At 35.2% G+C, this 15,599-nt stretch overlaps 1 protein-coding gene across 10 annotated transcripts in view; it reads left to right on the top strand.

Annotated features, from left to right (window-relative positions):
* Positions 1 to 15,599, top strand: part of CCDC18 (coiled-coil domain containing 18) — a 123,641-nt gene that overhangs the window by 91,830 nt on the left and 16,212 nt on the right. For all 10 annotated transcript variants that reach the window (XM_047870237.1, XM_047870238.1, XM_047870233.1 and 7 more), the window contains 3 exons: positions 2,611 to 2,748; positions 5,111 to 5,311; positions 14,663 to 15,130. In XM_047870237.1, coding sequence (XP_047726193.1) covers positions 2,611 to 2,748; positions 5,111 to 5,311; positions 14,663 to 15,130 — 807 coding nt within the window. The remainder of the gene's footprint in view (positions 1 to 2,610; positions 2,749 to 5,110; positions 5,312 to 14,662; positions 15,131 to 15,599) is intronic.

Genomic DNA, 15,599 nt, shown 5'->3' with positions numbered 1-15,599 from the left:
GGAATTACATTAAAGTATCTTTACATTTAATTTTGGTAAACTTAATGTTTTTATTCACATTTCTGGTTGGACTAATAAAGAATATGTAAGGAATTTTTTTATTAGAATATGTTGGGCATTTGGGAGTCTCCTAGGAAAAGGGGAGCTCTACTTTTATCTCATCTTTGTCTTTATTTGTAGTATCTATAGTACACTTGATTTGATGTGATAAGGTAAGCTCAGTTAATCAAAAAAGTGAATGAAAGTGGGGCATTATTTAAAATGACAGTTTCTTTTCAAGTTTTTATTATATTTTATTTTTCAAGTTTTTTTTTTTTTTAATTCCAGCTAGTTAACATACAGTGTAATATTAGTCTCAGGTGTAGAATTTAGTGATTCATCACTTACATACAACACCCAGTGCTCATCACAAGTGCCCTCCTTCATCCCCATCACCTTTTTCACCCATTCCCCTGCCTACCTTCCCTCTGGTAGCCATCAGTTTCTTCTCTATAGTTAAGAGTCTGTTTCTTGGTTTGCTTCTCTTTTTTCCCTCCCATATTTGTTTATTACTTAAATTCCACATTTGAGTGAAATCATACGGTATTTGTCTTTCTGTGACTTACTTAGCATGATGCTTTCTAGCTCCATCCACATCATTGCAAGTGGCAAGATTTCATTCTTTCTGATGGCTGAGTAATATTCCACTCTGTGTGTGTGTGTGTGTGTGTGTGTGTGTGTGTGTGTACCACCACTTTTTTTAAAGTTTTTATTTACTTAATTTGAGAGAGACAGAGACAGAGCAGGGGAGGGGCAAAGAGAAAGGGAGAAAATCCCAAGCAGGCTCCACATGGCCGGTGCAAAGCCTGATGTGGGGCTCGAACCCACAAACTGTGAAATCATGACTTGAGCCAAAACCAAGAGTCAGTTGCTTAAATGACTGAGCCACGCAGGCACCCGATATGCCACTTCTTTTTTAATCAATTCATCAGTTGATGGACATTTGGGCTCTTCCCATAATTTACCTATTGTTGATAATGCTGCTATAAACATCAGGGTGCATGTATCCATTTGAATTAATATTTTTAGGGGCTCCTGGGTGGCTCAGTCAGTTCAGCATCCGACTTTGGCTCAGGTCATGATCTCACTGTTGTTGGATTTGAGCCCTGCATCAGGCTCTATGCTGACAGCTCGGAGCCTGGAACCTGCTTTGGATTCTGTGTCTCCCTCTCTCTGCCACTCTGCCTCTTGTGCTCGCTCACTCTCTCTTTCTCAAATATAAACATTAAAAAACTTTTTTTGAAATATTTTTTTATCCTTTGGATAAATACCTAGTAGTGCAATTGCTGGATCATAGGGTAGTTCTATTTTTAACTTTTTAAGGAACCTCCATACTGTTTTCCAGAGTGGCTGTACCAGTTTGCATTCCCATCAATAGTACAAGAGGGTTTCCCTTTACTCTGTATTCTCCCCAACATCTGTTGTTTCCTGTGTTGTCAGTTTTAGCCATTCTGACAGGTGTGAGGTGATATCTCATTGTAGTTTTGATTTGTTAAATTGACAGTTTAAGATACTTCAACTCAGAACTCTAAATATATATTCTTTTCAATATTGTAGATCTTTTAAGTTAGGACAAAATCTTGTTTTTTTTATGTGTGGGCAGGGTCTTTGCTTAGAATTCCACCTAGCCATTTTTCATTAACCATATTCCTATTTGATCATCTATTGTTTCCAATTTTGGTTTCTTTAAAGGAGAAGAAGAATTAAAAGACATTTGTAAATCAGAGTATAACATCTCTTATATTTTACGTGGAGTTTCCCATAATATTTTACAACTATTTTGACTGCTTCTAATTGGGTAAAAAATGTTTGTGACTCATTCATTGACCTGTCTCAAAGCATAGAACTTTCTTTTAAATAAAAACTTTCTTTTTGCTTGTGTATCTCCTCAGTGTTCATACATAATATATATTAAAATTGCATAATTAGAATCCTAAGCAAAACTAGCATAAATAGGTTTGGATAAATACACAACTGACTCTTTTTTTAAATTTTTTTTTTTTAACGTTTTATTATTTATTTTTGAAACAGACAGAGACAGAGCATGAACGGGGGAGGGGCAGAGAGAGAGAGGGAGACGCAGAATCAGAAGCAGGCTCCAGGCTCTGAGCCATCAGCCCAGAGCCCGACGCGGGGCTCGAACTCACGGACCGTGAGATCGTGACCTGAGCTGAAGTCGGAGGCTTAACCGACTGAGCCACCCAGGCGCCCCCACAACTGACTCTTGATAAGCAAACAGTGCATCTGGTGAACAAAATGCATAGGCAGACCTTAGAGTAAACTGTTACCTGCCAAAGTTCAGCATGCTGTGGTTATTAATTTGCTTTACAGAATACATTGGTTAGTGAACTTCTATTACATTATGATAAACAATACACTAATACAGTCCCATTCATAGTCTCTTAAATGTCTAGATTTTAAAGTATACCATTTAATAAGTTAACTTTGTATATGAGTGTTTATATAGTATTATAAAAGAGTGAAGTACTTCCACAGGTACACACTATTGGTTTAGTTTTAACAACCAAATAAACCAGTGAAATAACTTTTCCTTAATATGTCATTTTTAAGGAAGCTCATGGAAACCATTTAGCTGAAGAATTAGGGGCTTCTCAAGTACGTGAAGCTCATTTAGAAGCAAGAATGCAAGCAGAAATCAAGAAATTGTCAGCAGAAGTAGAATCTCTCAAAGAAGCTTATCATCTGGAGGTAAAGAAGATGTAATTCGTTCTAGTACTGTCTGCTAAAGTGGGTTGACCTATCTGAACAAAAGTAGAAGTCTAACTTCTGAGTATTCATTATAGAATAATTCATTGTGGTCTTCATTTCTGGTAGCTTAATATAACTTCACATACACTGTGGAGTTAAGAGCTTAAATTCTTTAGGCAGGCAGCCTGGTTCCAAATCTTAGCTCATCACTTAGCACTTACGTGACCTTGAGCAATTAACCTCTCTGTCTGAAATGGGTATAATAATGTAATGTACCTCATAGAACTGTGTTGAGGATTAAATGAATATAGTTAAAGTTCTTAGACCAGAGCCTGTCTCATCATCATCTTCATCATAATCAGTTATAATATAGCACTTGCCAAAACTAACTGGAAAAAGCAAACTGGAGATATTTAGTAAACAACATAAGCAGTTTCATGTGATATGAATCTGTAATGCTTTGCAATGTCCAACATTTGTTGTGATAGTAAGTTGAAAGGCAAAATTAGAACCTCATACTTTTTATCTACTAGTATGTCCTGAACGTTTATACAAATGAGCACTGTTATCAATTAGAATAGCATTTCTTGTCTATTTAAAAACTACATTTGAGGATATACAAAATGTGTATTTTAGACCTAAATAACTTACGGAGTTCTAGTAAAGCATTTTTCTATATAACAAGGATTACAAATACGTTCATATTAAACTCCTTTCAGAGGAGTTTGGGACCATCTTTGTGAGGGATTGGTGGAGCTTGAAGTCGCCACGTCTTGCTTAAATGGGTTTAGATTCAGATCTCTTTAAAAACATGGTGTCTGCCAAACAAAACACATTTGCAAACTGAATCTAGTCCCAGGCTAAGGGATTCCAACCCTTGGTCTTTAGAGACAAATGGAATCCTGTTGGATTCAGCATAATTATTTAATAAATATTAGTTACTCAACTAAGTGACCTTCGGTAATAACTAGTCCAGCTCAACTGTTTACCAGCAACTACTCTTTACACTTTTATTATGTGGTCTCTGTTCTACTTTTATTTATTATCCAGTTTTTTACTTTAAGTTTTGTAAGCCCTCTGAAATTAATTATAAGCAGGGAATACAAAAAATGAATTGTAAAAATTGGTTCTACTATTGCTATTTAATATTTGCTACTAATGTTTTATACGTATGATATAAAAATAAGAATTTGTAATGTTTTTATTCTCTTTGACACTTGACAGAGATTTATTTTTAAAGCATGTATGTTGTTTGATTATAAAAATGAAGGAGTATGTCATTAAAGTACCAGTATAAAGGATCAGTAATTTTTTTTTTTTAATTTTTTTTTTTCAACGTTTATTTATTTTTGGGACAGAGAGAGACAGAGCATGAACGGGGGAGGGGCAGAGAGAGAGGGAGACACAGAATCGGAAACAGGCTCCAGGCTCCGAGCCATCAGCCCAGAGCCCGACGTGGGGCTCGAACTCACGGACTGCGAGATCGTGACCTGGCTGAAGCCGGATGCTTAACCGACTGCGCCACCCAGGCGCCCCAAGGATCAGTAATTTTTAACAGCATTTAAAAAATTACAGGTTTCAGAATTGTCACAAAAGTCATTTAATTGCAAAACCCCTGATATTTTTGATTAGAATTATATATTTTTTAAGTTTTTATTTTGGAAAATTTTGAAAGAATGGTATAAATCCTCCTATATTTCATTATTCAACTTTAGCAATTATCAACTTGTGGCTAATGTGATTTCATCTATAAGTATATTGACCATTTCTTTTTAAAAGGGAACACTTTTGAGAATGAAAAGGGGTGCAACTACACCAGGACACCAGGCATAAAACTCAGTCAGTCCTAAAAAAAAAACTGGGAAATATGATCACTGTATCTTTAACCTCACTCCCTTTCCTCCACATCTCATTCTCTTTTGAAGCAAATCCCAGACATCATTATTTCATCAATAAACATTTCAATAGGTGTCTCTAAAAGATAAGGTCTATTTTTAAGAAACCTAGCCACAATACTATTATCACACCTAAAAATTGACAATCATCCGTTAATATTATCAAATACCCGCTCATTGTTCGGATTTTCCCAGTTGTCTCAAAAATGTCTATATAGTTAATTGGTTCAAATCAGGATCAAAAAACAGACCATGGTCTTTGGTTCACTGTTCTTAGGTAAATTTAAGACTATAGGTTTCTTCTCCCCCTTTTTTTCCTCTCATGGGTTATTTGTTGAGAAACCAGATGTTTGTTCCTATAAACAGAATTTACTTTAGTATAAGTGGAAGTGGAAAGTATTAGAATGTTTTTGAAACCAACTCCACCCTACCTAATTCTTTTCTTTTTCAATTTTGGGGCTGTGTAGATGATTTCACATCAAGAGAACCATGCAAAGTGGAAGATTTCTGCTGACTCTCAAAAGACTTCTGTTCAGCAACTAAATGAACAGTTAGAGAAGGCAAAACTGGAATTAGAAGAAGCTCAGGATACCGTAAGCAATTTGCATCAACAAGTCCAAGACAGGAATGAAGTAATTGAAGCTACAAATGAAGCATTACTTATTAAAGTAAGTAAACATATAAAAGTACATAAAACACATCAATGAAAAAGTGAATTTATGACTTATTTTCCCCATCCTTGTAGTTTATAAAGGAAAATATGACCAAATGTTGACCAGTTTGAATAAAAAGCATTTTATTTAGAAGACATTGGATGTAGGGATTATGAATATGATGATTATCAGATTACTATCGGAGAAATAATTTATAAATGTTCAAACACAAACTTAAATTTTTAAAAATTTATTTCTATTTTTTTTTGGTAAGAACATTTATGTTCTACTCTCCTAGCAAATTTCAGTCATATAATAACAGTATTACCAACTGTAGTCACCATGTTATGCTTATATCTTCAAACCTTATTGTCTTTTAGCTAAAAGGTTTTACTAACCTCTCTTTCTCTCACTGCCCAGCAAACCCTTTTCTACCTGCTGTTTTTATGAATTTGACTTTTTTTTTAACTGTACATATAAAATGATTCCATGAACTATTCGTCTTTCTCTGTTTTATTTCACTTAACATAATGCTCTCAGGGTCTTTTCATGTTGTCACAAATAGCAAGATGTCCTTTCTCATGGCTGAATAATATTCATTGTATGTATATAGATACCATACCTTCTTTATACATTTATCTATTGATAAACACTTTGGTTTTTTGCTTATCTTGGCTGTTGGAAATAATGCCATCACTAAACTTGGGAATACATGTATCTTTTTGATATCCTGTATTAATTCCTTTTGAGTATATACCCCAAACTGGTGTTCCAGAATCATGTGGTATTTCTGTTTTTAATTTTTGAGGAACCTCCATACTGTTTTCCATAGTGGCTGCGCAATTTACATTCCACCAACAGTGGACAAGGGTTCCCTATCTGCACACCCACACCAATACTTGTTATCTCTTGGGTTTGTTTTGTTTTGTTTTGATACTAGCCATTCAGACAAGTATGATGTAATATCTCATTGTGGTTTCGATTTGCATTTCCCTGATGACTAGTGATGTTGAGCACCTTTTCACATACCCTTTGCCTATCTGTATGTGTTCTTTGGAAAAACATGTGTTCAGTTCCTCTGCCGATTTTTAATTTGGATTGTTTGGGTTTGAGTTATATGAGTTCTTTATATATCTCAAGCATTCACCCCTTATCACATACATGATTTGCAAATATTTTCTCCCATTCTGTAGGCTGCCTTTTCATTTTATTGATAGTTTACACTGCTGTGCAGAAGCTTTTTAGTTGCTTATATTTGATTTCAGTGCCCTTGCTTTTATGTCATATCCAAAAATTTATTGCCAACTTGATGTCAGGTACCTTAGCCCTCTGTTTTCTTCTGGAAGATTTATGGTTTCAGATCACAAATTTAAGTCTTTCATCCATGTAGAGTTGATTTTTGTGTATGGTATAAGATAGTGATACAGTTTCATCGTTTTCTATCTGTCCAGTTTTCCCAGCACCATTTATACAGATACTATCCTTTCCCCATTGTATATTCTTGGCTTCTTTGTCACAAATTAATTTGCTATATATGCATGGACTTATTCCTGGACTATCTGGTCTGTTCCTTGATCTATGTGTCCATTTCTGTACCAGTACCACATTGTTTTTATTACTGTAGTTTGTAATGAGATAATGTGATGCTTCCAGCTTCCTTCTTTTTTCTGAAGATTACTTTAGATATTTGGGGTCTTTTTTGTTTTTATACAGATTTTAGGATTGTTTGTTGATATTTCTTTGAATAATGCCTTTTTGATGGAATTTTAATGGGGATTGAATTGAATCTGTAGATTGCTTTGGGTAGTATATTTATTTTGTATCCTGCAACTTCACTGAATTCATTCATTCTAACAATTTTTTGATAGTTTTCTATATATATTATGTCATCTGCAAATATAGACAGCTTTACTTCTTTCCAACTTGGATACTTTTATGTCTTTTTCTTGACTAATTGCTCTGGGTAGGACTTCCAGTACTGTGTTGAATAAAAGTGGTGAGTGGGTATTCTTTTCTTGCTGCTGGTCTTACAGGATGTTGAATTGTGTCAGATGCTTTCTCTGCATCTACTGAGATGATTTAAAGATTTTTATCCTTCATTTTGTTAATGTGGTGTATCACACTGATTTTTATTTTTTTTGTAGATAGTGAACCATCCTTGCATCTATGGAATTAATCCCATGTGATCATGGTGTATGATCCTTTTAATAATGTATTGTGGAATTTGGCTTTTCTGCTATTTTGTTGAGAAATTTTGTATCTATGTTCATCAAGCATACTGGCCACTTTTCTTGTGGCTTCCCATCAGGGTAACACTGTCTTCATAAAATGAGTTTGGAAGGGTTCCCTCTTCTGTTTTTTAGAAGAGTTTAAGAAGGGTTGGAATTAATTCTTCCTTAATGTTTGATAGAATCTGCCAGTGAAGTCATCTGGTCCTGGACTTTTGTTTCTTTGGAAGTTTTTGATTACTGATCCAATTTCCTTACTATTAATTGGTTTGTTCAGATATTCTCTTCATATTGTCTTGGTAGAATTTGTTTCTTCTAGGTTGTCCAGTTTGTTTGTATATAAGTCTTTGTATCAGTCTCCAATGATCCTTTGTGTTTCTCTGGTAGCAGTTGAAATGTCTCCTCTTTCATTTCAAATTTTATTAATTTGGGCCTTTTTTTCTTGGTAAATCTAGCTAAAGATTTGTATATATATTTTTTACCACTTTAAAAGCCCTCTCTTTTCAGTTTCATTGATCTTTTCTGTTGTCTTTTTAGTTTCTATTTCTGCTCTGATCTTTGTTATTTCCCCTTTTCTTAATTTTGGACTTTAATTTGTTATTTTTCTAGTTCCTTAAAGTATGAAGTTAGGTTATTTGAGATCTTTCTTGTTTCCTAATGTAGATGTTTATTACTATTAACTTACCTCTTAAAAATATTTTTTCTGTATCCCATATAGGATACCATATTTTGTATCCTATAATTTTTGGTATGTTGTATTTCCATTTTCATTTGTCTCAACATAATTTTTTCTAATTTTTCTGGCCTCTTGGCTATTCAGTAGCTTATTTTTTTAATCCTGACATAATTGTAAATTGTCAATTTTCTTGTAAGACTTGTATTGTGGCCTACCACATGGTCTCCCTTGAAGAATGTTCCTTGTATGTTTGAGAAGAATGTGTATAGGCCTTGTATGGAATGTTCTACAAATGTCTGTTAGGTCCATTTAGTGTTATGTGTAGTTCAAGTCATTTTTCCTTATTGATTTTTCTGCCTTGATCTATCCATTGATGACAATGGGGTATTTAAGTCTTCTACTATTATTATATTTCTGTCTTTTTCTCCCTTCAGGTCTGTCAATATTAGCTTTATATATTTAGGTGCTTCTATGTTTTTTAGGACCATAAATATTTATGTAATATATTCCTTCAGATTGACCCTTTTATCATTACATAATGACATTCTTTGTCTCTTGTTACAGTTTTGGCTTAAATATTGTTTTTTCTGATGTGAGTAGAGCTACTCCAGGATTTTGATATCCATTTACATGGAATATATATTTTTTTATATTTTTTATTTTTAATGTTTTTTAAATTTTATTTTAAATTCCAGTATAGTTAACATACAGTGTCATATTAGTTTCAGGTATACAATATAGTGATTCAACACTTCCATTCATTACCCTGTGCTCATTACAAATGATGAGCATGTTTAATCACCATCACCTATTTTACCTATCTACCCACCCACCTCCCCTCTGGTAACCATCAGTTTGTTCTCTGTAGTTAAGAGTCTTTCTGGGTTTATCTCTCTCTGTTCTGTTTTTTTTCCTTTGCTCATTTTATTTGTTTGTTTCTTTTTTTAAAAAATGTTTACTTATTTTGAGAGAGAAAGAGCTTGCACATGCATGAGTGGGGGGCGGGTGCAAAGAGAGAGGGAGAGAGAGAATCCCAAGCAGGCTCTGCACTGTCAGCAGATGGGGACTCGATCTTACAAAGCATGAGATCATGACCGGAGTCAAAATCAAGAGTCGGACACTTAACTAACTGAGCCACCCAGGCACCCCTTGTTTATTTGTTTCTTAAATTCCACATGAGTGTAATCATATGGTATTTATCTTTGTCTAACTGACTCATTTCACTTAGCATTATACTCTTTAGCTCCATTTGTGTCACTGCAAATGGCAAGATCTCATTCTTATTTATGGCTGAATAGTATTCCATTATAAATATATACCACATCTTCTTTATCCATTAATCTGTCAATGGACATTTGGGCTGCTTCCTTATTTTGGCTATTTTAAATAATGCTCCAATAAACAGAGGGGTTCATATATCCCTTTGAATTAATGTTTTTGTATTTTTGGATAAATACCCAGTAGTGCAATTGCTGGATCATAGTGTAGTTCTATTTTTGGCTTTTTGAGGAACCTCCATATTGTTTCCACAGTGGCTGCACTGGTTTGCATTCCTAAAAACAATGCAAGAGGGTTCCTTTTTCTCCACATCCTTGCCAACACTTGTTTACTGTGCTGTTGATTTTAGCCATTCTCATAATTGTGAGGTGATACTGCATTGTGGTTTTGATTTGCATTTCCCTGATGGATATTTATGTTGAGCATCTTTCAATGTGTCTGTTAGCCATCTCTATGTCCTCTTTGGAGAAGTGTCTGTTAATGTCTTCCACCCATTTTTAAATTGGATTATTTGTTTTTTTGGTGTTGTATAAGTTCTTTATATATTTTGGATACTAACCCTTTGTCAGATATATCGTTTGTAAGTATCTTCTCCCATTTCATAGGTTGCCCTTTAGTTTTGTTGATTGTTTCCTTAACTGTGCAGAAGCTTTTTATTTTGATGAGGTCCCAATAGTTTATTTTTGCTTTTGTTTCCCTTGCCTCAGGAGACATATCTAAAAAAATAGTGCCACAACTGATGTCATAAGATTACTGACTGTGCTCTCCTCTAGAATTTTTACGGTTTCACATTTAGGTCTTTAATCCATTTTGAGTTTATATTTGTGTATGGTATTATAAAGTAGTCCAATTTCATTCTTCTGCATGTAGCTGTCCAGTTATCCCAGCACTGTGTGTTGAAGAGACTGTCTTTTTCCCATTGCATATTCTTGCCTCTTTCATCTGAAGATTAATTGACCATATAATTGTGGGTATATTGCTGCCTGCCTTCCTGCTTTCCTTCCTTCCAGAGACAGTGTGAGCAGGGGAGGAGTAGAGAGATTGGGAGAGTGAGAATCCCCAAAGCAGGCTCCATGCCCAGAGTGGAGCCCGAAGCTGGGCTCAAGCCCATGAACCACGAGATCATGACCTGAGCTGAAACCAAGAATCAGATACTTAACCAACTGAGCTACCCCGGCACCTTGGATATATTTCTGGGCTCTCTGTTCTGTTCACTTGATCTATGGGTTTGGTTTGTGTGTGTGTGTGTGTGTGTGTGCCAGTACCATACTTGTTTTGAATACTACAGCTTTGTAGTATGTCTTGAAATCTGAGATTATGAGACCTCCAGTTTTATTGTTCTTTTTCCGTATTTCTTTGGCTCTTCAGGCTCTTTACTGATTCCATACAAATTTTAGGATTATTTGTTGTAGTTCAGTGAAAAATGCTATGGATACTTTGATAGGATTGCATAAAATCTGTAGATATCTTTGGATTGTGTGGACATTTTAGCAATAGTTATTCTTTTAATCCATGAGTATGGAATATATTTCCATTTCTTTGTGTCATTTTCATTTTCTTTCATCAGTATTTATAGTTTTCAGAGTCCAGGTCTTTTACCTCCTTGGATAAGTTTATTCCTAGGCATTTTATTATTTTTCATACAATTCTAAGTGGAACTGTTCTCTTAATTTCTCTTTCTGCTACTTTATTAGTAGTGTATAGCAATACAGTGGATTCCTGAATATTGACTTTTGTATTCTATGACCTTACTGAATTCATTTAGCAATTTTAGTAGGTTTTTCATGGTCTTTAACGTTTTCTATATATAGTATCTTGTTATGTGCAAATAGTTAAAGTTACTTCTTTCTTACTAATTTGGATGACTTTTATTCCTCATCTCATTACTATGACTATGACTTCCAATACTGTGTTGAATAAAGGTGTTGAGAGTGGACATCTTGTCTTGTTCCTGGTCTTAGGGGACATGCTGTCAGTTTTTCACCATGGAGTATGATGTTAGCTTTGAGTTTTTGATGTATCGCCCTTATTATGTTGAGCTATGTTCCCTCTAAACCTACTTTGTTGAGAGTTTCTATCATGAATGGATGTTGTACTTTGTCAAATGCTTTTTCCTTGTCTCTTGAAATGATCATATGGTTCTTATCCTTTCTAGAGTTGATATGATGTATCACATTGATTTGTGAATAACAAACCACCCTTGCATCCCTGGAATAAATCCAACTTCATCGTGGTGAATGCTTTTTTTTAATGTATTGTTAGATTCAGTTTGTATTTAATATTTTGTTGAGGATTTTTGCATCTTAAGTTCATCAGTGATATGGACCTGTATTTCTCTTTTGTTGTAGTGTCTTTGTCTGGTTTTGGTATCAGGGTAGTGCTGGCTTCATAAAATGAATTTGGAAGTTTTCCTTCCTTTTGTATTTTTCGGAATAGTTTGAGAAGAAGAGGTGTTAACTCTTCTTTAATGTTTGGTGGAATTCACCTGTGAAGCCATCTTGTCCTGGACTTTCGGAGTTACTGGATTACTGGTAATCAGTCTGCTCAAATTTTCTTTTTTTTTTTTTTTTTTTAAATTTTTTTTTTCAACGTTTTTATTTATTTTTGGGACAGAGAGAGACAGAGCATGAACGGGGAGGGTCAGAGAGAGAGGGAGACACAGAATCTGAAGCAGGCTCCAGGCTCCGAGCCATCAGCCCAGAGCCTGACGCGGGGCTCAAACTCACGGACCGTGAGATCGTGACCTGGCTGAAGTCGGACGCTCAACCGACTGCGCCACCCAGGCGCCCCTCAAATTTTCTATTTCTTATAGGTTGAGTTTTGGGAGGTTATGTGTTTCTAGGAAGTTCTCCATTTCTTCTAGGTTGTCCAGTTTGTTGGCATATGATTTTTCATAATATTCTCTTATCCTTTGTATTTCTATGGTGTCAGCTGTTCTTTCTTCTCTTTCATTTCTGATGTTGTTTATTTGAATCCTCTCTCTCCCTCTCAATTTTTTTTTTATTGGTCTGTTGAAAGGTTTATCAATTTTGTTGATCTTTTCAAAGAACCAGCTCCTGTTTCATTGATCACTTCCAATTTTTTTTGTTTCTATTTATTTCTGCTTTAATCTTTATTATTTTCTTCCTTCTGTTGGCTTTGGGTTTTGTTCTTTTTTTTTCTAGCTCCTTTAGATGTAAGCAGATTGTTTGAGATTTTTTTTGCTTCTTGAGGTAGGCCCTTATTGCTATAACTTCATTTTGAGAACTGCTTTTGCTGTATCCCAAAGATTTTGGACCACTGTGTTTTCGTTTTCATTTTTCCCCATTTTTAGAATTTCTTCTGGATTTCTTGGTTCCCCCATTCATTGTTTAATAGCATGTTATTTAACCTCCATGTATTTGTGTTCTTTCCAGATTTTCTTATGGTTTGATTTCTAGTTTCATAGCATTGTGTTCAGAAAAGATGCATGGTATGACTTCAGTCATTTTCAATCTTTTGAGACTTGTTTTGTGGCCTAACGTGATCTATTCTGGAGAATGCTCCCTGTGCACCGAAAAGAATGCATCCTGGAGCACCTGGGTGGCTCAGTTAAGTGTCTATGTCGGCTCAGGTCATAATCTCATGGTTCATGGGTTCGAGCCCCACATCAGGCTCTGTAGTGACAGCTCAGAGCCTGGAGCCTGCTTTAGATTCTGTGTCTCCTCTCTCTCTGCCCCTCCCCACTCGTGCTCTGTCTCTCTCAAAAATAAATATTAAAAAATTAAAAAAAAAAATGTGTATCCTATTTTAGAATGGGATGTTCTGAATATATCTTAGATCCACCTGGTCCAGTGTATCATTCAAAACTAGCTTCCTTGTTGATTTTCTGTTTGAATGATCTATCCATTGATGTAAGTGGGTATTAAAGTCCTCTACTGGGGTGCCTGGGTGGCTCAGTTGGTTGAGTGTCTGACTTCAGCTCAGGTCATGATCTCACCATTTGTGGGTTCGAGCCCCATTTTGGGCTCTGTGCTGCCAGCTCAGAGCCTGAAGCCTGCTTTGGATTCTGTCTTCCTCTCTCCCCGCCCCCTCCCCCACTCGCACTGTTTCTCTCTCTCTCTCAAAAATAAATAAAACATTAAAAAAAAAATTTAAGTCTTCTACTATTACTATATTACTATCAGTTACTACCTTTATGCTTGTTAGTAACTATGGATTTGGGTGCTATCACATTGGGTACATAAATATTTAACAATTGTTATATCTTCTTGTTGGATTGTTCCCTTTATGATCATGTAGTGTCCTTTTTTTGTCTCTTGTTATGGTCATTGTTTTACAGTCTGTTTTATCCCATAGAAGTATTGCTCCCCTGGCTTTCTTTTCATTTACATTTGCATTATAAATGCTTTTCCCTCCCTTCACTTTCAACCTTTATGTGTTGTTTGGTCTGAAATGAGTATCTTTTAGGCAGCTTATACAGATAGGTCTTGCTTTTTTATCCATTCTGTGTCAGTCTTCATTCTGGCTTTTGATTGGAGCATTTATTCCATTTACATTCAAACTAATTATTGATAAGTATGTACTTAGCACCATTTTGTTATTGTAGTTCTTTTCTGTCCCTCTCTTCTCACAGTTTGCTGCTTTCTTTAGTGATACAATTGGATTCCTTTTTCTTTATATTTTCCCTATCTGTTACTGTGTGTCTGTTCCCTATACTGTTACTGTAACATTTGTATAAGGAAAATCTAGTTTTCATGGAGTTTCTTAGTGTAGTTTTTTTTTTAATTTTTTTTCAACGTTTTTATTTATTTTTGGGACCGAGAGAGACAGAGCATGAACGGGGTAGGGGCAGAGAGAGAGGGAGACACAGAATCTGAAACAGGCTCCAGGCTCTGAGCCATCAGCCCAGAGCCCGACGCGGGGCTCGAACTCCCGGACTGCGAGATCGTGACCTGGCTGAAGTCGGACGCTTAACCGACTGCGCCACCCAGGTGCCCCAATTCTTAGTGTAGTTTTAACATATTTCAAGTGAACATAGGTAATTTTCCCAAAATGAAGGGTTTAAACAAAGTTTGGAAAACTCTCATGGTTTGTCATGAAAGGAATTTGTGTTCTGGGCAGAAGGTTGACTTAAAAAATCATAGATTCTTAGAGATCATTTAAGTAATTTATTCATTTAACAAAAATATATTGAACACCTACTGTGTACATATTTTTCTACAGGAATCAGAATTAACCAGATTACAAGCCAAAATTTCTGGACGTGAAAGGGCAGAAGACATCAAGTTTCTACCAGCCCTGCTTACATCTGCAACAGAAATTATGCCTGCCATTCAAGATCCAAAATTTGCTAAACATTCTCATGCAGCTTTTTTCAAGTGTAGAAAACTACGTCGCTCAATTAGTGCCAGTGACCTTAGTGTCAAAACTGGTAGTAATGAAGATCTTTCTGAAGAATTACTACAAGACTTAAAAAAAATGCAATTAGAACAGTCGTCAACATTAGAAGAAAGCCAGAAGGATCTGACTTATATCCAGCCAGACTCATTTAAACCTCTCACATATGACATAGAAGATGATAGTTCTGAAAGTAATGACTTCAGTACTCTTAGTGGAATGCTAAGATATATAAACAAAGAAGTGAGACTATTAAAAAAGTCTTCTATGCAAACAGGTGCTGGTATACCTCAGGTATGTATGTCTTTCATTAGAAGTTATAATAATTTGTCTCCAATGAATATCATTATATTGTTTGTAAAAAAAAAAATCCATGTATTTAAATGAAGCATGCCATTAAGTGATACGTAAATACTGAAAGTTCAAAAAATTCCATTGTAAGTAGGGTTGAAAATTTAGCATTGAAAATTAATTTTGATTAAAATAGACTATACATATGATTAAATATAAGCTTTATATTTCATTAAAGTACTAAGTCTATTTCATATTAGGAAAGTATTTTGAACTCTAGAATAAACTTGACCCTTGAACAGTGCAGGGGTTAGGGGCACTGACACCCCAGTGCAGCTAAAGACTCCCCCCAAACTTAACTGGTAATAGCTGGTTTACTGGAAGCCTTACTCATAACATAAACAGTTTAACACATATTTTGTATGTTATGTGTATAAAATAAAGTAAGCTAGAGAAAATGTTAAGAAAATCA

Source organism: Prionailurus viverrinus, chromosome C1 (genome assembly GCF_022837055.1).
Source record: "Prionailurus viverrinus isolate Anna chromosome C1, UM_Priviv_1.0, whole genome shotgun sequence".
Lineage (NCBI taxonomy): Eukaryota > Metazoa > Chordata > Mammalia > Carnivora > Felidae > Prionailurus > Prionailurus viverrinus.
The sequence above is the reverse complement of the archived record's forward strand: the minus strand, read 5'-3'. Positions and strand labels throughout refer to the sequence as shown.